The 23600-nt window shown below is 29.3% G+C and overlaps 1 protein-coding gene across 1 annotated transcript; it reads left to right on the forward strand.

Moving 5' to 3' along the window:
- Window positions 1–499: 499 nt before the first annotated feature.
- Window positions 500–23392, forward strand: LOC107456524 (nucleolin; the record flags this gene model as incomplete). The annotated part of the gene is given in 9 exon segments (XM_071183437.1): window positions 500–539; window positions 1888–1929; window positions 5206–5451; window positions 7836–8282; window positions 8407–8442; window positions 12950–13076; window positions 17936–18193; window positions 20340–20467; window positions 23194–23392. Coding segments are annotated over 9 exon segments (1416 nt in total), but the record flags the coding sequence as incomplete, so codon positions are not given.
- Between the last annotated feature and the right edge of the window lie 208 nt (window positions 23393–23600).

The following is a 23600-nucleotide window of genomic DNA, read 5'->3' on the forward strand; positions in this document are numbered from 1 at the left end:
TATCATGATTATGTCAAGTTTTTGGAGATGTTTTTGAATTATTGATTTTATGTTTCTAAATTAAGAACTTTAAACAATATAGTAAAATAGTTTTGATTACTGCACAGATATTAATTAGGATTTTTTTTTAAAGCCTAGATTGATTTTTTGTTGAAAAGATGTTGGTGGAATACCTTTTTTTGGGCGATTTTTCGCCTGTGGCCTGCTAATCTCTGTATCAAAGTTGATTGCACGCTGAATTATTACGTATTGAAAAAAATAAGATATTCTGCTATATAAAATATGCTGTTATATACAATTTTTTCTTCACTTTTTTCTTAAAATTTGATATTTTTATAGCTGAGTATGAGGTAATGGTAAAATCTACAGTTTTAAAATTATTTTGTTTTTATTGAAAGAGGAAAAGAATTATCTTTTCCATGGAAAAAAAAATATTTGAATGTGTATTTGAATTTTATTTAAATGTGTATGAAATTGAAAGTTTTTTCTTTATTTATAGAAAGCACAAGTTAAGAAGCCTTTTAAACAAGAAGATATAGGTATGTATTAGGACATGATAATTTTATTATTTGTGTTATATTATAGTTGATTAGTTGTGTATTATATTTTATCCTTGTGGCAGTCGTGGTGGCATTGTCACGGGACATTAGAGGAACATTTAGATTCAGGGAAAGGGATCAGCGAGTTATGTCTTTAGCCACCCCAAGCAAACTGCTACATATTTTATTCTATTAAATTTTCCAGTGGTGCCTAAGCAATTATTATTGCCAAAGATCACAATTTGGAAATATCCCTTTTTATTAAGAGTTATCTAATAGGAGTTCATCTTTGAATTTAACATACTTAACAGTTTTAATAATTTAAACTTTTAAAATTAGTTTAAAGAAATGAAAGAAAATGTGTGTTTATAAATTTTCTAACCATTGGTATATTAAACGAGGTATTTTTTGAGTCTACATAAATATTTTAGATATGGTTTGTCAATTCACATTTAGACATGCAGATTTCATTGGTGGTTGGGTTCATTACAGGGTGTATAAATTTTTTTAAAAGTGATTAATTTTCATTTTTCGAATAGAAATATTTTTCTTTACCCTGCAGATTTTTGCCACAAATTACTCAAAAATCTGGTTTTTCACATTGTTCCTTTTATCATTTTCACTAATCATACAGCAAAAATTCATTTTGGGCTGGGTTGTAAAACTCTTAATCATTTTACAAATTAGATTAAATACTTGTCATTTGCTTGTGCATATACTGAGCTTGATTTGACGGAAAGGTTCTGTGCTCTCATGTGCAATTCTGTTGAGTTTTGAAAGAGATTCTTGACTTCACTTTCTATCCTTTAAAATAGAACAATAATAAAATCTCTCCTACTTTTTGCTGATCATAGGGACCAACTAAACCAAATTTTTTTCCTAATGGCAAAAAAATTATTTCTCTTGTTTATTTCATTGTTTGTGAAGCTCCGTCATCTTTGTCACTGGCAAGCCAATGGCCTTCTCAATATCTTTTATCTATAGATAAGTAGTATTAAAGTCCATGCGCTTGGTATTGGGATCAGAGTAATCTATAATCCTGAAACTTCATGTTCGAATAAAATTTTAAGTGTAGAGGAAAAATTTAAGTATTTCTGAAATAATACGCAGCATTAGCATTGCTGCATATTTTTTTTTTTTTGTTTTGTTTATTTTGATTGTTAAAAAGTGTCTGAGAATTAGAACCCTTCTGGTAAACACCCAGATATGAGACTGCTGTATTTTACTTAGTTTTTTACTTTTTTGTTTTTAAATTGCTGACTATTTATATTTTATTTATATTTGTCTATTATTCAGATTTGACTGTTATTTAGATTTGTCCAATGACTATTTTCTGTTTTTTTTATAGATATGTCTGATGACGATTTTGATGATGACTCTGATTCTGATGGTAAAATTTAAATTTTATTTTTAAAGATTTTTACAAATGTTGTGCAATAAACAAGGTGTCTATTGCACACCTTGTATACCTATACAGGGATTAGATTCTTTCGCGGATTTCCGCTTTTTTTTTCTTCAGATTTTTCCTTTTTTTTCCGTTAATTTCCGCTGAAATTTTTTTTTTTTGCAGAAGTTAAAATATTTTATGAGGAATTTAATTTTCCACGAAGCGAAATTATTGAAGTCCTTATTCCTCGCTCTGAAGTTTCTCTAAAAATCATTTCCTTGGGATAAAGCTGGTTGGCCTTTATACAGGGATGAGATTTTTTTTGTCTCTCGAATTTCAGCCTTTTTATCAAAAACTCTGATTTTCTAAAAGTTCCGTATTTTTTTAAAATTTTTTTTTTTATAAATATCCTGCTTTTTTAGAAAAATTCAGTCGTTGAAGTAAAATAGTTACATTTATTTACGATTTTCAAAGATAAACAGAAAATTCAAACTACGTCCTAGCTGCTAACCCTTCCGCATGTTTACTTATATTAGCTTTTTTCTCCGATTTCACGCACAGAAAATAAGATTTTCCTTATTTTTTATCCGTCGGCGGGATAGCTCATATTTTCGTAATTCAGACGTCGCTGCTTCTTGTATTCTGGCGTGAAAACAAACAAAAAAAGATAGAGGTGGATTTGCGGTGAAAATATTTATTTGCTCATTCAGTTAATCTTGTAGATTTTTATTTATTGTGTCTAAACAAAAACATTACAAACAAGCCTTTTAGAAATCCCAAGTCCAGACTCTGCAATTATCTCTATTTTTATTCACGCAATTTTATTATCAATAATCTATTTTCGCATTTACCTGATTTAAAAGTTGCGCATTGCGATTCTTATTTACGCTATTTAAACACCTTTCATTATGATTCTTATTTACGGAATTTAAAAATCCAATATCGTGTTTTGTATTTATGCATTTTTAAAATCGCGATTTTATTATCAAACATCGATTTTCGTATTTGCCTGATTTAACAGTTGGACGTTGCGATTCTAATTCAGGCGATTTAAATATTGTGCATTGCGATTCTTATTTACGAGATTTAAAAAACCAACATCGCAATTTTTATTGACGAGCTTTTAAAACCCAATGTCGCAATTCGCATTCATGCGAGCTTAAAATCCAATGTCGTGATTCGTTTTTGCGGTTGTAATATCGGGCGATTTAAAAATTATGTATCATGATATGCAGTGCAAAGGTATATTCCCTCTTTTTTACTTTCTGACTACTCTCATCCCTGCCAATAGCAGAGCTGTGGCGACAGACATTGTTACACAACGTTAGTGTCGGAGATTTTTCATTTGGTAGTAACATCATTACGTAGTCAACAAAATCTGTAATTTTTATAAATGGAAATTTATTAGAAATGTAAGAATTCAAGATTTAAATTTCCATTATCTAGATCGCAACTTCCGATAAGCTTTGAGGGGGAAAAAATTTCTATATAGCTTCTGTTGGAAATAACGGAGTACTGAGACAAGCGCAAAGGTATAAAATTGGTAATGTTAAAAGTAATTCCAAAAAGGCGAATTTAAAAGATAGTGTTCTAGAGAAAAAAGCAGATTTTTTTGAAAACTTTTTTAATGAGTAGCTATTGTGCTAAAAATTCCCATCTGAAAAGAATTATTTAAACACTAATATATTTGCCCTTTTGTTTTTGTTTGGCTACAATTTTGACTAATTTGTTATAATGTGTACAGGGATAATGCATATTGCAATGATCAATTTCCAGCACTCAATAGCATCATAAATTTGTGTTTTGGTCTTGTTTGTCACATAAATAAAAGTAAACAGTTATCAGGTAAAAGGTATCAACGTGACTCAAATTAAAACCACTTCTAGAGATATAATAAGAATTTAGTTCTAGCAAACAAGATGTAAATGTAGTAATCCCTGTGGCAGAATTGCGACGACATTGTTGCTGAACTTTGCAGAGTTTTCGCAGAAAGATTTTTTATTTTGACAGGGAAAAATTTTGGTTTTTCTTTCGGCATAATTTTTCAAAAACTTTTTTTTTTTCTGCAGAGTTTTTTTTTTCAAAGATGTCTATATTTTGCATATTGGATAGGAAAAAAATAATTGTGATTTTCTGTTCTTAAGTTATTCTCTGGAATGCAGACTGATGTATATATCATTCAACAGAATGTTAACAATTAAAATGAAAAGTTTAAAATTTATAAAAACATAGCACATGACATGGTTAAAAAAAAAAATTGCCGAAATATATGTGTAATATGCATACACATTATGCTTGTTGCATACTCTTAGCCCTTCAATGCTTGTTCAAGTACGTAAACGGATATTTTATGTGCGACTTAAAAGCAGACATAGTTTCTAAAAACAGAAATAGTTCATGTATTTAAACATTTCAATAAACAGGAAGACTTTAAATTGTCAGGAAACTTGATAGTTAAGTTTGTACTTAAAATTTTTATAAGTACCAAGAAGCATATTTTATTTAATGTTTGAGAATCTTTATATGTTTTATTTGGTAAAAATTTTGATTACTAAAGAAAGATTAAATTATATTTTGATCATAATTATTAATGAAATGTTGAAGTATATAATAGATATTTGCTCACATGATAAGATCATTTGTACAAAATTGTTAAAATTAATTGGGATTTCTAAATGAATTTTTTTTTTGTGTATTTGGAATATCATGTATATTTGAATAATGTGTATGTTTGGAATGCTTAGAAAAAACCTCTTACTTTGAATAATGGTTTAATTGCTTTCATTATTTTTTTTTTAATCTTTGTTTCCATATTATGACACTGTATTAAGTGTTCTTAGTATGTTTGTATTCATTTGAAGTAGTTTATTGCATGAAAGTTTCTGTAATTCATTTTTTTAAAAAATTATTTCGATGTATGTTTATATTAAGAATATCTCAAAATCAGGAAAATTCTCGCTGTATGTGGACATGAGCAAAATTGTTTTTTATTTTTTAAATTTTATTTCTGATCTTTTAAGTTTTTTATTTATATTTGCCACCCTTATTTATTTTATTGCTGCCCAAATTAATAAAAATAGTGGCAGCTGAAGTTTCTACTAAATTATTTTTCCTATGTGTAACAAAAATCAGTCAACTACCATTCTGCATTTAGTGTGTATTTGTTATACTTAATTTCTTCATAGGTAAATTATTAATTTCTCTAAAATAATTTACTGATCAAAATATTTTTGTGTATAATATATTATGACTAGTTATATTTGTTTCATATTTCAATAGATAATGATGTTATAGTTACTAAAACTCCTAAAGGCAAACAGTCACTTGGTGACAAGAGAGTGAGCTTCCAGATACCTGGAAAAAATACTCCTGCTGGAAAAAATACTCCTGGTAAGACTCCTGTTGGTAAAAAACAAGCCACACCAGCAAAGGGTAATTCAGTGACAAAAAAACAAGCAACTCCAGGAAAAGAAGGCTTACAAAAATTTAAAGGAATGGAAAAACAAAACAAAAACTCTAAAAAAGGTTAGTGTTTGTTATCTAATTTATGAATTGTATTAAGTTTTGCTCACTTTGTCTTGCTATAATAAATCATTCCCCATCTTTTAGTCCGTTTTGGTTCTACTTTTTTAGATTTTATTCCTCTATAAGCTTTTTTCTTTTAGTTAACTATTTTGTCTTTCTCTTCAGTCCCCTATCTGTGTCATATTGAGTCTTCTAAGATTTGATTTGTCAGATCCCTTTGTTATTTTGAGATCCATAGGTTCATTGCAAAAAATATACAGTTGAACCTCTTTATCTCGATATTTCTAAAATTACCTACATTTACCGTCTAAAATCATAGTATTTTCCATGTTTATGTTGAAATTTTTTTCTTCCAAAACCTCCGTTTCTCGAATTTCTAATGATTGAACACAAATCATCACTTTCTTTATCAGTAGAACTTGTAGACAGAGATGAATTTCGTGAATCCACGGGAAGTAGGGATGAACCGGTTTGGTGTGTTTCTTGGAATTTCAATCACTATCTCTGCACTTCCTTAACTAGAAAGGAATACAATGATTCTGGCAGTAAGTGAGGGGTTAATGAGTAGTGACCATCAGGGGTTAGCTTTTCAACATAGATAAGAAAGCTAAGAATAGGAATTAATTTTCACCTCAAAATTAAAAACAATGGATCAAAGGCAAATTAAGAGTTTTAAGTGGACAACTAACTGCCTGGCAACGTCTGGTACATTGATCATCAATAATGTCAAAGGAATATCAGGTGAAGAGGATGAAGCTGAAGATCATATTGATGAATCAAAAGCTGTAGAATTCTTATCAACAACTTTGAATCCCAGGAAAATGTTGGCTATGAAGAATTTGCGATCTTTTTGACCTCAAAAGAATAATCAAAACAAATAAAATTATACGTCAAAAATCTTGGAAAAATTCTTTTGAGTGTTAAATGTATATTAAACTTATGTAAATAGTATAATAGATGTTTGTGGTATAGTTAGAAATGTCTATATTTTTCTACTAAAAACAATTAAAGCACTTTTAATAGAATTTCTTGATTAAATTTTTTTTAATGTAATCTTGAATTTTTTTTAATATTTTATTGAATATATACCTAAATTATCTTGAATATTTTGCCTTTCCCGTGAGATTTGAGATAAACAGGTTCGACTGTTCATTTTTATTATATGTTTTAATGTTGTCCAGTGTGCCAAGGAAAGACCACCCTTGATAACTTTTAATCTAATGGTCAGTTTTCTTGTTCTAGAAAAATTTTTTACTCACAATTATAAAATTTATTTATCCAAAGGGTTGGCAAGGTTTAGGACAGAATGGATTAATCCACGGTTTAAACCGTCCTGTCTGAAACTCTTACTCAAATTTTGTCAATTTTATCTGAACAATATTTAAAAAGTAAAATAAATATAGAACCAATAGCATTCATAATTAAATCTACCAGAGAATATTTCTTATTAAAAGTATAATGTTTTATTAATACTCTTTGACTCTTATATTTAAACAAAACAAGATTAGCCTATTACCTGCCGATGTTTCCTAATGGGAAAATTTTTTAGTGAATTTTTTTACTAACCTAATTATTTGTTTAGATTTGTCATATTTTCTGAAATGGCGCAGAACAGTATGACTTCAATTTAGATCTTGATTTTTGGAAAAATATTCAATTTTTTTTTATAGAATTAAAGTCAAATTTGCTGAATTTCAAAACTTAGTAGAAAAATAATAGAAAAAACTTTTATTGGCATTATTTAGTAGCCAGGGGACATATATTTCTTTCTAACTTAACAAGATATTTCTAATTGTTATTTCTGTAAAAATTACAATGTTCCCATTTAGGAACATCGGCGTTTGGAGTATAGTATTTGAGGTGTTTTTTTTGTAACTTGCAAAATTTGAGTGAGATTCCTCTATCTTTCACAATTTTGTGAAAGCAAACAGCACCTGTTCACAAGACCCCCCCCCCTGTATTTTGTTGTGGACCCATGGTTCTTTCATTTATCGTTCAACAGACATCTGTTATCAGCTTGCCCTTCACACCCTCATTCTATGTAATGCGTTCTCTCTATTGTTAGTCAATTCTAGGTTGAAAATCATCATGTTTTCTACCCTATTAAATTTTTAAGAATTGCATATGTGTTTCACATTCGTTAGAAATGTATCACGTGGCTAACTGGGAGGTAAAGACACGGGACTTTCGATAAGCTGTGTCATTTCATTTCACGACTTGACGCAGGTGCGGTCTGTTCATATGTATCAACGATTGTGTTTTAGAGTAGGTTAGTAACTATTCATCAAATGAAAATAATGATACATCCTTTATTATGCAAGCATGATTTCGAGAAGGTCTTTAAAGTTTCATTTGTTTGATTGTATTTTTTTAAAATTTATTAGGTTCTCAACCTGAGGAAGATGATGATGATGACGACGATGATTCTGATGATGATGAGGAGGATGAAGATTTTAGCTTAGGAGGTGGGCTTGGTTTAAAAATGAAAGGTTTTGATGAGGATGATGACGATGATGATGAAGATGACGACGACGATGAGGATGATGACGAAGAGGATGACGACGATGATGAAGATGACGACGATGAGGATGATGATGAGGACGACGATGATGAAGATGAGGAAGAAGAAATCAATCAAAAAAACTCTCAGAATGGTAAAAAACAAAAACAGAAAGTTGTGCAAGCAAAGCAAACTCCTATAAAAGCAAATGAGAAGACTCTAAAAGGTGCACTGACACCAAAAACTGCTCAGACACCAAAGGTTGCACAAACTCCCAAATCTAAGGATGATCAGACCTTAAAAAGTATAAAAAAAGAATCACCAGCTAACAGTAAGTTTTTTTTTATAAATGACAATATAGTATCATTGTAAAAATTTAATATCTGATTAGATTACTGCTAATTTCCATTTTTGTGAAATAAGTTGTGCAAATTTTAAAAGTTTTTTTTTTCCAGCTAATTTGGTGGCACTGCAAGAAGAAGAAAGGCGAAGTAAGAATTAGCTTTTATACATAATTCTTATGCAATTTCATGTTCTATGTTGTAAACCTAAATGGCACTTTCAAATTTGTCTGATATTTTTTTTTTTTAACTCTTAAGAGGCAAGGAATATTGAAATTTTTTACAGTCTGGGAGATTCATACATCACATTTGGAAAGTTACCAGAAATTTAAATTTTTACTGAAATCTTCCCAGGCTTCCATTCTTATTCTATACGTTTTTGCTCACAAAATCTAATCTTTGACAAATAAACAATGAAAAACTGCACGATATATTTATAAAATATTGTATGGATTTTCATTGAAATTTACGGAATGTACCTGGAAACGTTGGAATTTTTTCTGCAATCAACATATTCCCTCAACTTTCATGTTAGAGGTTGTTAGTTGTTCAATGCCTAAAGACTGTTTATTCATTAGTAGTCAGTTTTAAATTTTTTTAACTCGAGTATAAGTTTTTTCTTGTGAATTCTGGAAGATCAAAAAATTAAGATCAATCGTTACGAAAAATTTGTCATTTTCATTCATTTAACTTAATAAAGATGAAATCAATCAAACCACTTTTCTGTAAATCTTTTTTAACTTAATTTAATTTACTGTTAATGTTACAAATGAACCATTTGAAAATAAGTGCTATTCCATCAGAGCTGTTTTAGAGCTTTGTTGACTCCTGGTGAAATAAATTAAGATAATTTGTATATTTCATGAAAAGAACTAGACTGGATGTAAGACCACTTCTAGAGAAAAATACAAATTTTGTTCATCAAATACGTAAGCACACACGTGTGTGCAAGAGAAACCAGTAGAGAAGCAGGCTTTAAAAGTGCTCATAAGTTAAGACACATTTCGTTCTCTAGCACACCTTGGAGAGTTTCTTGTTTTGTTTTGTTTTTTGCTGCAAATAGGTTCAATTCAAATTTTAACAGTAAAATTGAGTAACCAAAGTTTAGATGATGGTATGAGGGGGCGAATTCTGGGGAGCCTAGTAAGATTGATGGAGTTCAATTGAACGCCCAGTGTCGTGTGAATATTCTGGAATTAGTTGCAGGATAACGGATCCATCGAGAGAAAGCCAGGGAACGTTCGCCATGACTGCCAAAGATCACCATTTGTCCATTATAGCGAGGTGTGACTTGTCCCTTCAACCTGAAGATGGTGGTGGGAACGTTTGATCGGACTAACAAAAGGATGTTTGCGAAAATCCCTTCGTCGAACCTTGTTAGATGGTCTTTCTACAGCATTAGTTGGTGTTGAAGCCGCATTACATAGTCGGCCATTAGTTTATGAGGAAGGAAGAAACATTAACACCATCCCATTTTCTTACTGGTAAAAGACTTACAACCATACCTTCACAGCCTGCAGCATCAAGTAGAAATCTGACAAAATTGTACAAGCAGCAACAGGATTTATTCGACGCATTTTGGAAGAAATGGTCTAAGGACTATTTATTACAATTAAGATCTTTCCACCAAGTTCGTAACATTCAAAAATCATTTAATGTTTGTGTTGGAGACATAGTATTAGTTCACGAAGATGTAAGACCACGACATGCGTGGAAAAGTGCATTGGTAACCGGACTAATTAAAGGACACGATGAAAAACTTTGCTCTTGTACTTTATGTTCTGATGACAAGGAAATCTCCTGACCTGTTCAACTGATCATTCCTCTTGAGGCTGATCAGGGTGAGGATGATGTTCCAGATGTAAGTGCGTGAACGCAGGTGCAGTGATTATTTCTTATATTATTTCCTACATTATTCATTTGTTGGCAACATATTTTATATATATTTTGTGTACACTTGTGATAGTAAAAGGAGTTTGCTATATGAGATACTTGTTTGTTGATTATAATTAGAAAATGTTTACGTTTATAACCAGCACAAACATGGTGCAGATCAGGGCTCGAAAAACCTCAGAAATTTTGCCCGTCCCGGCAAAATTTGGACGGCTTGTCCAACGATGTACCCGTCCTCTTTTGAAACTAACGCATAACTTCTACATATATAAAAATATAATTTTCTCTTATTTATTACAAACATTTATATAAATTGCACAATGAATTAGTAGTTACCAGGATTACAAATACTACGATTACATTATACAGTAATAAAATAAATACTAGGTTACTAATAGTAATTTTTGACCGCCGAGGACGGGCGGTTTTTCGAGCCCTGGTGCAGGTAGTAGATTGGGTATGGATCAATAGGTGACAGTTGTCTTCACTGAGTCCCTGTTCAGCCTTAACTCTGGGCAGACATCATGCTTGATGACCCATGATGGAATGCAAACGGCGTTGCTGAGCAAGTGGTACCAATTGCCACAGGAAATGATAAACTGCTGTATTTTAACTGAAATAATGCAATGCCTGTATATCTAAGAGGTGACCATATCTCCTATTAACCCATTTTTTGTTGATTCTGCAACCGCTGTTTCATAATGTGTGACGAGTGTTATGCATGATCATGCGTGTGTGTTACAACTATTGAATGATTATTTGTTTTGTGTTACATCAATGTTGACATTAAACTTCATTAAATTCAGTCCAGTAGTTCTGTAGATACAGTGTTTTCATCACAGAAAAAAAGGGTGAGTATTTTCACCCTTTCTCAAAAACAGGGTGAGATTTCAAAAAGTTTAAGTGAGATATCTAAAAATTAAAAAAATATTTACTTTAATTTATAATACATTTTTAAAATCTTCTAATTTTTAAAGCATTGAATATTTTTTTTGCATCATATGGAAAATGTTCTACATCTACTTTTTCATCAGCTATTCTCATTAGGTTGTTCAAATGCGCGTTTGTTTCGTTTTGATCGTTTCTGCCCACATTTGTTTCATTTCCATTTGTCCATTTCGGAGTAGAAGATATTGCCTTTACAAGGTATTTGTCCATCTTACATTAATGCACAAAATATTTGAACTTCTCACGCGGAGAAACCTTACCTACGGTAAACATGCGGTTGCAGAGAAATGCATTCTGAAAGAGGTTCCGAGGGATGGTGTTCTGTTGTTCTTCTAAGGTTCTGAACAATACTTGCGTTCCCGCGCTGTAGTGAAATCACTGACATAATCAGCCAAGTCTGCAAACTCTCAATTTCTTTCACCAGTGTGTATAAAAGTTGAACTAGGTGTCAGAAACTTATTAACTTTCTATTTTATTAGACTGACTTATTTAGACTGACCTTATATAAATACATTATGCGCTAACATTTGATAAATATAAGTTGTTTCATTATTTAAATTGATCTCTTATTGTTTACACAAAGTTATTAGGTGAAGCCTCTAATTAAAAATGCTAAGTTTTAATTATAAATACTAAGCACATTACAATTTTAAGTATATTGGGAAATAATATTCTATTGTTTAACGATTCTTTTGAAAACTGCACCATTCAAGCAAGAAATATCTTATAAGATTTTTTTGTCGGTAATGATGTCTTAAATTAATGGTGTTACGTAACTTACTAGATAAAAATAGATAGTATTTCTATAGATAAATATCTTTTTTATTTGTTAGATGATAGAAAAATTTCTGTTTTATTTCTTAAAATTATTTACACTTAAAAACACCTAATATCTTAATAGCAAAAATTTTAATGATATTTGTGTAATGCAGTATTTTTGCAAATGCAGCTCAAATTTCTGAAATTCTCATCTTCATCTGAATTATCATCTAAAAATACTTTATCAGTTATTTTTTGCTTATTGCAAAACAATTCAATGTTTACAAAATGATCTGTATATTAAGGGGCTATTTACTAATATACTTAACTTTGGATAATAGTTTTTAACAATGTATTTTTTCTCTCCTTAAGTTATTGAAACTCATTTTCATTTAATAAAAGAAATAATGAAATTATAAATATTGAATATTATCTTCCAAGTAGTGAGAAAAAAATTTAATGGGTTAAAATTTTTTAATAAAAATTCAATATATATTCTAACTTTGTAAATATTGCATTCTTGAGTGTTGAAAATGATTGGGAATTGTATCCCATTTAAGATTCAATAATGAAAATTTCAAATATCATTTAGTCATTTATGTGTGAAATATGATTTGTGACACATCGATATCTGTTCCGTCATTGAGGTAAAAATTATGTAGGTGTGATTTATTTAAGAGTTTTTAATCAATTTATTAATTGCAACTATTTTTATAGAAAAGGAAGTAGCCTGAAATTGCCTCATCCATTTAAGTTGATTATTTGTTGCGTATAATTTAATTTTAAATATTTATTAATTTCTCATTTTTTGTTGTATTGTGTGCAATTTAAATTTTACTCGATTAATTTTTCCATTTTATAAAGTTTCAGACTTTTAACTTATTGTAAAATATCTCTTGTGTTAGTATGATCTTGCTCCTAAATTAATTCTGTTTTAACTGATTTATTTTGTAAAGAAGTCTAAATTTATTGTGGTTATATCTAGACATTATTCTGTTGAATGACAGCAGATATGCTAGAGTCAGTTTATGCATCTTATATTTCTAATTTTTTTTAGAAGAAAGAGATGCAAAACAACTGTACGTGGGTAATTTACCCAAGGATGTTACTAATGAAGAAATTAAAAAATTTTCTCCTGATGTACTTTCAGCCATTATCCACGTAAGGCCTAAATCAACGCGTGCGTAAGTATATTTTTAATATATCCTGTATTTTTACATATTACTGTTAATTTCATAATGTTTTGCATTGCTTTGAACCATTGTAGTCATCTTTCTTTAATGGTCAACAACAATGCTAAATTAAAATGACGAAAAACCTCTGTGATGTTTACATTTAACATTTTAGTGGAACCACGTCATAACAATTTTATTGGATTTCTTTTGATATTATATTTTTAGTACAAAAAAATACTTAAAAGTGCATTTATTTGATAGATTATTTGTTGATTGTAGAGTGAGGTGTTAAATAATTAGTCTTGCTCTATTAAATACTTTCTTAGTTTATTTTTAATTTAGTTATTTTTTATTTTAATAGTTTTCTTAACTGTAAGCTTAATATAATCCAGCAATAATAAATAAGAAACAAACCCTTTGCAATCATAGTACATGGTTTCATCCATAATATTTTCATAGTTCTGAGTGGAGAAAAAAAGAACTAAAAATGCTACAGATGGACTTGATGTTCTTTTTTTTTTTTCTTTCAAATTTGTATTTAATCATTTATCCTCAAATTTGTTTTTCATTATTTCATTTCACTATTTTGTTATCAGACAGACCCTACCTTTAGGCCTGTTTAGACGATCGAATTTCTTGGACAGAGATTGATTGATATTGATGGAAACTTGTTTTGCTTTGAGCTTGGATCGTGTAAACAAACGTCCAAGAACTTGGTCCAACTTCTTGGACGGTATTAGAGCATGTTCTACTTTCCATCCAAGTTTTTTCTCCCTTAACCAATCAGCGTCTTAGGTTTTGTGACGTCAACAAGCTGGCAGCAAATTATGTCATTTTGTTGTGGGTTTTCATATATTTTAGTCCAAATAAATTGATCTGTTGAGGTTTATTTGTGTTATTATGATTTTATTTGAATTTATTTAGTAATTTTAAACTTATGTAAGTATTATTTTATAATGTTGAATATGAACAATGCGCATGCGCAAGTTTTTCTTTCAACGAATCAGCGACATTCAAGAACTTGGATAGTGTCAACGAATCATCCAATTTCTTGGACAGAGAAATCCGTCCAATTTCTCGGATTCAAGAAATTGGACCGTGTAAACAGGCCTTTAAGTAGACTAGACTAGATAGTCTAGAGCTTACTTAGTATATTTATTTTGAATTCATGATAGTTTATGGATTGATTGCAAGCTTGCAAAATAAAATTAAAAAATTTTTTTTAGAGTGGCGGACATTTAGAAGCCTCACCCCTAACTCAACTAGGTCTAAATAAGTACACTAGATCTGATTTAACTAGTCCAGAGCAGTGGTTACCAACTGGCGGCCCGCGAACTAAAATTTATTAGTTGTCATTTTTTGCGGACAATTTTCGTTAGAAGCCTCACCCCGAAATTACTGAAGCAAAGTAGTGTTGCATGTATTGTGTTTTGATGTTTCGTCAAATTATAATGTTACAAACACTATGAAATATTTTAAAGTGGTAGTTTATCAATTGTGATTCTTGGTTTAATAAATTCAATTTAGTAGATTTTAACTACCACGATTTCTAAATAATTTGTGGGCTTATGTAATTCGCTGCTTTATACAGTAAAACTTGTGTAAGTTGACCACTTGTGGTGCATTGTCTTAGTGGTCAACTTAGACAAGTGGGAAACTTATAGAGGGGGTGGGTCATTGTTTACTTTTTTGCTGCCTATATCATGTTGCTTTATATTTAAAAAATATAAATTTAATTGACTTAAAAATTTTAGTTAGCAAATAGCCAAATGAATATCTTTTAGGAATTGTGATTTCAATTTGTGAATTTCAATTTGTTAATGAATTTCAATTTGTTACAAATAATTCTAATATTTATCTAACTTTTTTAAAAAAAAACGTTATTTTGTTACTTATGCATGTGAAGTGCATAATAAAAATAATTTCTTAAAATATCAGAACACGAAAACATGTAGTTTGAAAACTTTCAAAAAACAAAATTATTTGTACACTTTAAAAAAATTTCTGTTATTAATATACTTACAAACCTGTTTGTTACAAAAATATTATCTCATTGTTGTTTGGCGCCGTTGTTTAGACTTTACATCACAGGGATGAGATTCTTTCCCGGATTTCCGTTTTTTTTTCTTCAGATTTTTCCATTTTTCCCGCTAATTTCCGCTGAAATTTTTTGTGCCCAAGTTAAAATGTTTTATGAGGAAAGTAATTTTCCGCGGAGGGAAATTGTTGAAGTCCCTTTTCCTCTCTCTGAAGATTCTCTAAAAATCATTTCCTTGGGATAAAACTGGTTGACCTTTCTACAGGGATGAGATTTTTTTTGTCTCTCGAATTTCAGCCTTTTTATAAAAAACTCTGATTCTCTAAAAGTTTCGTTTTTTTAAATAAATATCCCGTTTTTTTTTTAAAATTCAGTCATTGAAGTAAAATAATTATATTTATTTACGATTTTCAAAGATAAACAGAAAATTCAATCTATGCCCTAGCTGCTAACCCTTCCGCATTTTTACTTATTTTGGCTATTTTCTCCGATTTCACGCACAGAAAATAAGATTTTCCATATTTTTTATCCGTCGGCAGATAGCTCGTATTTTCGTAATTCAGATCTCGATTTTTATTCACGCGATTTCAATATCAATCATCGATTTTCGTATTTACCTGATTTAAAAGTTGCACATCGCGATTCTTATTTACGCTATTTAAATGTCTTATATTATGATTCTTATTTATGACATTTAAAAATCCAATATCGTGTTTTGTATTTATGCATTTTTAAAATCTCGATTTTATTATCAAATCTCGATTTTCGTATTTACCTGATTTAAAAGTTGAACGTTGCGATTCTTATTCAGGCGATTTAAATATTGTACAGTGCGATTCTTACTTACGAGATTTAAAAAATCAATATCGCGATTTGTATTTACGAGCTTTTAAAGCCCTATGTAGCAATTCGTATTCACGTGAGCTTAAAATCCAATATCGTGATTCGTTTTTGTGGTTGTAATATCGCGCGATTTAAAAATTATGCATCGTGATCAAAAAATTAAAAAATCATGATTTGTATTTTCGCATTTTTTAAATTCGATGTAGAGTTTCATATTTACGTGATTTAAAAGTCTCATATCGGGATTTATATTCACATGGTTTACAAGTTTAAAAATCGCACTTTTTTGTCAAATTTTTGTTTATATATATAATTTTTTTTTGTTTTTTGGTTTTCCTCTTTTTTACTTTCTGACTACTCTCATCCCTGACATCAGCCCCATGTTTTGAAATGAAAGAAATGCTCAAAAGCTGACTACCTACAGTTTCCCCAGATGGTCAACTCACAAAAGAGTTTAGATTAGCTTTTTACACTATTTCACCCAACAAGTGAAATTTTAACATACATTGCAAAATGACAAAATTTTCTGAAATTTTTTTCTGGTCAACTTATGAGGGGTTTATAATAGAATTTCATAATATAGAATTTCCTAGACAAAATTTACTAATGATCTTCTTCCCCTGATGGGGGCCCCTGCAAGGGTGGTCAACTTGGCAGGTTTCACTGTAGTAGTTATGTTATGCTATACCTTTTAAAAAGCAAGCAAAAATAGTCAAATACTTGCAAAATTTAGTTTTTAGTTGTTTACTGTTTTTTTTGTGGAGTGTCCAGAGCAAGTGATAACACAAGTGCCTTGAAAATGGTAAAATGGGTTTATTTTATTCCACTTTCAATAATGACACAATTTTATCCCGTTTTTCAAGTTTTAATTCGCTCTGGCTTTTACACCACCCTAGTTTTTAATAAATTATAAGCTATAAGGGAATTGTGAAATTTTAATTGTTTTGTGGTGTGTAATAAATGTGATTTAAAATTAGAATGTAATGTAATAAATGTGATATATTTCTTATTAATGTCTCTACCCAATCGCTTTCAAACTTTCTATTTTTAACTTATGTTAGTCCTATGTCTGTTTAAAGTTAAATATTACAAGGGCTTTTTTATTTCTGAAATCGTCATTTGTTGAATTTTTTATTGACAGTGCGTCTCAGATTTTAAATAAATGAGATTTTAGCATTCTCTGGAAATACAATTTAACTATGCAATATTAGTTGTTAAATTGCTCTGCAAAAGTCCATGCATGAATTTGTCTTAATTCTGCCAATGTCAGTTTTTGGTCTTGTGTCAGAATTGCGGGGACAGAATGTTAGAGTTTTTGTAGAGAAATTTTTATTCGAAGAGAATTTGATTTTCCTTTCTGCATAAATGTTTGGAAGATTTTTTCTTTTCTCTGCATTATTTTTTTCTAAGTTGTCTTTCTTGCACATCAGTGAAGGAAAAAATAGTCGTGATTTTTCTATTTTTGTTTGGTATATTAAAAGTACAAAAACGACTGGCTTCAACTAGAATTTAAGGTTAATAGTATAAAATGAGAAATTCAGAAAACGCAAAAGTTTAAGAGATAGTTCGTTCTAAAAAAGTAGTTCGTTCTAAAAAAGGTTTAATACATTTTTCAGCCTACAAAAGGCGAGAGAGTGCATATAATATTAGAATTAAAGAAATATTACTTTTACAATTAAAATTTTTTGTAATTTATTATTCTATATTTTCTTTTGTAAACACGTTTCTGTTACTTTAACTTAGTATTTGTTATAATTAAAAGTGACTTAAAGAAAAATATTAATGCTTGGGAAGTTTGGCTCAGGAAGCCAGAAAAAAAAAACTGTCACAGGTGTTTTGGGTTGCATTATATTCTAGAATTATTCTACAATAGTATCAATTAGATAGTAAATAGTGTCTAAAATTGTGCCTATGTAATTGGAATTTTTTGTTGCCTTTTCTGTTTTTGTCATTTTATACTCTGCTAAAGGCTATTTCTTAATTTTAGTTTTGCATTCCTTCAATTTGCTTCAGAAGAAAAAGCAGAAGAGAATTTAAAGACCCTTAAATCTAAACTCTTCAAAGGTGCGACTCTGAATGTTGATTATGCTGGGCATAAGAGCTCTAAACCGTCTCCTCAGCAGCTTACATACGATCTTAAGAGACTATTTGTGCCTGGATTACCCCTTGATGTTACAGTTCACCAAGTCTCTAAATTTTTTCCAAAATCCCATACAGTTTCACTGGGTCATGGCAATTCATTTAGGTAAGAAAAACTTCTAATTTTTTCGATTTTCAATTAAGATGTTATGTTTTCTGTTTATAATTGTAATAGCTTGTACAGCAGGTTGACCTATAACTAGCCGCACGTTCGTGTATTTAAACAGAATAATGTGTTGGATACTTGTTTTTCAGTCACCTAAGTAGTATATTTACAAAAAATTAAATGCATTTAAATATTAAACTTTATTCAAACCTGAAGAATTCTAAACTGATTTTAAAAAAAAGTCATATCGAAAATAAAGGTAAAGTAGTGATTATTTTCTATTTTTGTAGGATCTAAACATTATATATGCTAATTAAATATTTAAAAATTAGAATGAGAAGCATAGCTCAAAATAAGCACTTTGATTAACAATTTTGGAAAAATAACTTTAGGACATTTATATTTAGAGAATTATTAAAGATTTTATGAATGTTAAATTTTAGACTACAAAAAATCAGACATGGTTTTAAGAATTTTTTTTCTTCACAGTTACGTTGGTTTTTTACTTACGTTATAATTATAATGTAATATTGCAGAGTTTTTCAAAAAACCATGTGTAGATGAGTATTAATAATTGATAAACATTTTACGTTAGATTGTCGAAATCCACACGAGTAAAGCAAGTACTATTAAGAGTATTTATTAAATTGTGCTGTTCGAGACACAAAAGTTTAATTAAAGAAGTTGGGATTTTCAGAACAACTTAGAAAATTAACTACCAAAAAAAAATAAAAAATCCAAGGTTAAATAACTAGGTTTAACGTTGGAATATACGTTATACCACTTCCAAGTGATAATAAAAATGTACGATTTGAAACTGAAAAGTGATTTGAAGTCATGAAAACTAGTTTTAAAAATATCAGTGTTTTAAAATTTTTATTTGAACTAAAGTTTGGAACTGACGAAAAACCATGTTTTGAAGTACATGATTCTAAAATTTGTATTTCAGACCAATATATTAGTAAAATTGAAAATCTGCAGCAATAAAAAAAAAAATTATTTTTATTATGTTTAAGTGCTGCTGCAGGCTCACTTCAAACTTTTTGGCCGCAGGTTTTGTACCTCTGCATTTGTTTTTTTATTTGATTGATTTGGCTAAGTTCACTAATCTTTCTTGACATTTTAAGTACAAAAATGCAATATTGGGATATTTTGCTATTAGTTAATGCTATTTCTTTTTCTAAAGCATTTATCTTGTTTAAATAGTTGTTTATTGTTTAAATTTTATTGCTTAAATAGTTGATCAGGCCTAATTAAAATGTACAGAGCTAAGAGAACAGATGATTTCTTTTTTCATTCATGCTAAGATAGCTTTATGCATTTCGTTCATGATTGGCCAATACATTGGTTCAGTTGTTGGCCAGCAGTGCAACCTGTTAAAGAAAGTTGCATTTAAGAGGGGGGTTTTATGATTGTTTTGCTTATTGCGCTAAGTAGTTGTCACCATTAGTGTCAAATTTCTGAAGTTGGCATGTTTGCAGTAAGAGTGTGTTGCATGTCTGCTAGAATAAAAATTTTAAATAGTTATTTTTATTAAAATTAAGTAATGCAAGATCAAGTAGTTACTAAATTTTTCATTGACACTTGTCATTTTCGGAAGGTTAGATGTAGGAGTTCAAAAGTACGAAGATTTTGTGCATGAAATTTTTCATGCTTCTAGGACTTAAACTTTAAAAAGTGCTTTGAGTATAAATTCTTCGATCATCTTCATTAGTTTTTTGCCTGTTATGTAACTTAATCCCAAATTTATTGCTATGTCCTCCTTATGAGGATGGTAGTTATGCATTTGGGCAAAATAATGCTTGCTGTTTGACGATAAGATGTAAATATTAGTCTTATCAAGAATATAAGCAACAATTGATGTTTAATTTTTTTTTCATCTTCGTTATTTTGTATAAAATACATTATGTAATTTAAATGAATTATAAGAGTATAGAAATTAACATTTGATGCTAGAGGCGTAAATGCTTTTATGTGAGGATATAATTTTGTAAAGATTGCAAGAATGTACTTTTGTGTATGAAGACGTGCATATAATCTTTTTTTTTCTAAACTGTGTTTACTTATGTTAAAAAATATAAAGTTGTAAATAATATAAAGTAACTAAGGTATGTTTTAGTTAATCTTGTTAATAAATTTTCTTTAGGGCAGCAACTATTTCTTTCTCTACTGAAGAAGATGCAACTGCAGCATTTAATGAGTCTAAGGATTTAAAGATAAATGGTGTTAAAGTGTCCGTATTGCATTCCACTAATTCAAGACTGTCCAACAAGAGTAAGTTTAGTATTTATTGGAGAAATATTGAAAAGTTAGGCATGGACAGTTATGCTTCAGAAAGAATTGTAAATTCAGAATTTTTGGCATTTTCAAAAGTTATAGAGCAAACAGTGATCATTAATGCTAATAAAGTGACTAGTATTGACCTCACTTATATCCTTAATTACCTCAAGTATGTGTTTAATTTAGTTTTTGATTCTTGAGTTTGTTTTAAAACCAGGTAAAATATGTGTAGCAACGTAAAATTTTGTTTGTAATTTATTGTTCGTTAAATTTATTAACCATCAGTTTCTAGTTTTGCTACTTATTTTGACCATATTTTGTGGCAGTGGAGGTGTAACTTCACATTAAAGTTAGGAGGGTATAGAGTCTGAAATCTTTGAAGGCCACTGTCCTAGTGTGTTGACAACTTTTTAAGCCTGAGAATGTATAAGACTACGAAAGTTTCATGATCTAGGACTGTCCATTTCGTGGAATATAAGATATTTCTTAAGAAGTATCAATCAACTATGTACTGTTTTCATCTTGTAAACATGCAAACAGTATAGTTTTAGGATTATCTCTTTATCGTGAATTATTTCTCCTCAGTGAGAGGAAATTTGAAGATGAATTTAAAAAATGTTGGATTTTGCAGTTGAAAATGGTTTTTGTTCATTTTAAAGAATTCCTAAATTTGGGTTTTTTCCCAAATAAGAAAAGAAAAATAAGGTTGAAATAGAATTTTTGCTAAATGCATAATGAGCAGAGCTTCATTTAGAGAAGTTGGTTTAAAGCCTTTTCTCACCTCTAAGGATATTAGTGATGTAACGAATAGTGATGGGGCCGAATACCCGGCCAAATTTTAGGCCGAATACCGAATATTCGGTGGCCGAATACTTACTTTTTAAAAATTTCTCTTTTGATTGTAATTAAAGTAATTTTCAAATTTTAAATTAAAAATGAAATAAATATTAACAAAATTGCTTTTTTAATCTTTGTATATTTAAAAAAATTTTAACAACTTGATTTATTTTTTGTAATAATTTAAATATCTTGATGCCAATAACAAGGCAATATGGCTTTTATAAATCTAAATAATTAATAATAGCATATTTTAGTTATAGTTATACTTGTAATTTATATGCTATTTTATTTAAAATAAGAACTCATTACTACTGTTAAATGTATTCTTAACTTTCTTTTTTGTCAGAAAAATTATTAAAACTCAGAAAATTAAGAACTTTTTAAAAAGTTTCACTTTTGAAATTTTAATTTTGTAATTAAAAAAAATTCAAATTTTAAATTAAAAATGAAATAAATATTAACAAATTTGTTTTTTAAACTTTCTATATTTTGAAAAAAATTTCACAACTTGATGTATTTTTTGTAATATTTTAAATATCTTGATGCCAACCATAAGGCTTTTACAAATCTAAATAATAATTGATAGCATATTTTAACTAATTATACTTGCAATTTATATATTTTATTTCAAATAAGAACTCATTACTACTGTTAAATATATTTTTTAATTTATTTTTTTTCTGCAAGAAAAATTATTAAAACCCAGAAAACTAAAAACTTATATGCCAATTTTTTAAAATCATTTAACAGATTAATTTTCTTTAATTCAGGATGTTAAGTTATTTACATTAAAATATAAATATTCAGTATTCGGCCGAATAACTTCAGTATTCGGCTAGGCCGAAAACATTGACTAAATAAAAAAACATTGATCCTATCATAATTAATGACATTGATGTCTATCATAAATGGAAAATGTTGCTGGCCATTTATAGCTATTAGTTTCATCTAGTAGTTTTTGTATTTTTCTGACTACGAAATTCGTCTGTGTGTGGGGTAATTATGAAACAGTTTTCGTGAAATTAATATTTCGGGACGATTAGTATGCCTTTGTTTTTGCTTTAAAAAAATAAAATTGAAAGGCAGCTTGGATTAATTTACTGTAGCGTATCAAGCTATATTAAAGGACTGTTCAGTTTTTTTTTTATAAACTTTTATTTACAAACAACACAAACAGTAACAAATATGAATTACCTGTAACGGGATAGTGAAAAGATCATAAAACAGCAAGAAAAACCTGTAACGTGATATTAGGAAACTCACCCGTAACAGGATAGATAAAATATTAAATTAATTTCTATACTTCGAAGCATCTTAAGATTTCATTAATTTTGTTATAAGACTAAGAAACTTCAAGGATTTGTAATTAAAAAATATTATATCATTAAACTTTTTTAATATATTTTCCTCTTTCATGTTAAGAAAACATAAAACAACTAGATAAAGTGCCCGTAACGGGATAATATATGAAAACTCAAATTCCACACAAAACTAATTCAAAAAAATCAACTTTCTGGTGTTCTAATTTTATCGTCTGCTTTTATTATTTAAATTTATCTTTCTTATATTTTTAGACTTTGTAATACTAACACTGAGTATTTGAATCTTTCTTATTAGTTGTTACTTTTAATTCGAGTGTAGCTTAGTAATAACTTAATACTTAGAGGTTTCGATTCTAAGAGGTCAGGACCAACAGAATTGTACCTTATTTATTTTTTGCTCTGGGGACAGTAGAATTTTCGATTTTTGCTGCTGGGTTTAGTCCTTATCATCTTATACATTCACTTTTATGTATTTATGTGTTTTAACGTAAATAAAATGTGTTCATCTGTTTATAGTGTTGTGGATTTAATTTTTATTAATGTATCTCAATTTATCAGGAAAAAGAGGTTCCAACAAGAGGAAAAGGAATGATGGCAATCCTGGCAAGAAAATGAAGGTTATGAAACAGGAAGACAGTGATGAAGAATAAAAATGGTTCTAAGCAATTATGATCGCGTCTATCCATGTTAGCAGTTATGATCATTCTGAGTTTGTATGTAAAAAGTCCATAATGCATTAAAGTGTTTTGTTTTATTCTTTTTTGTGTGGTTATTGACCTATAGGTGTGTAGTTCACAGATAAAGAGTTCCTGTTTTATTGATGCTAAATTTCTCGGAAAGGTTTTTTTTTGGGAGGGAGGGATTAGGACAAATTGGGGAACAAATTTTAGTAGGAGGTACTTGCTTAAATTATGTAGAAGTGGGTTTCCAACTTACATGAGGCTGGGGGCCACAATTAAAAACAC

This window comes from Parasteatoda tepidariorum, chromosome 7, assembly GCF_043381705.1.
Source record: "Parasteatoda tepidariorum isolate YZ-2023 chromosome 7, CAS_Ptep_4.0, whole genome shotgun sequence".
Classification (NCBI taxonomy): Eukaryota; Metazoa; Arthropoda; class Arachnida; order Araneae; family Theridiidae; genus Parasteatoda; species Parasteatoda tepidariorum.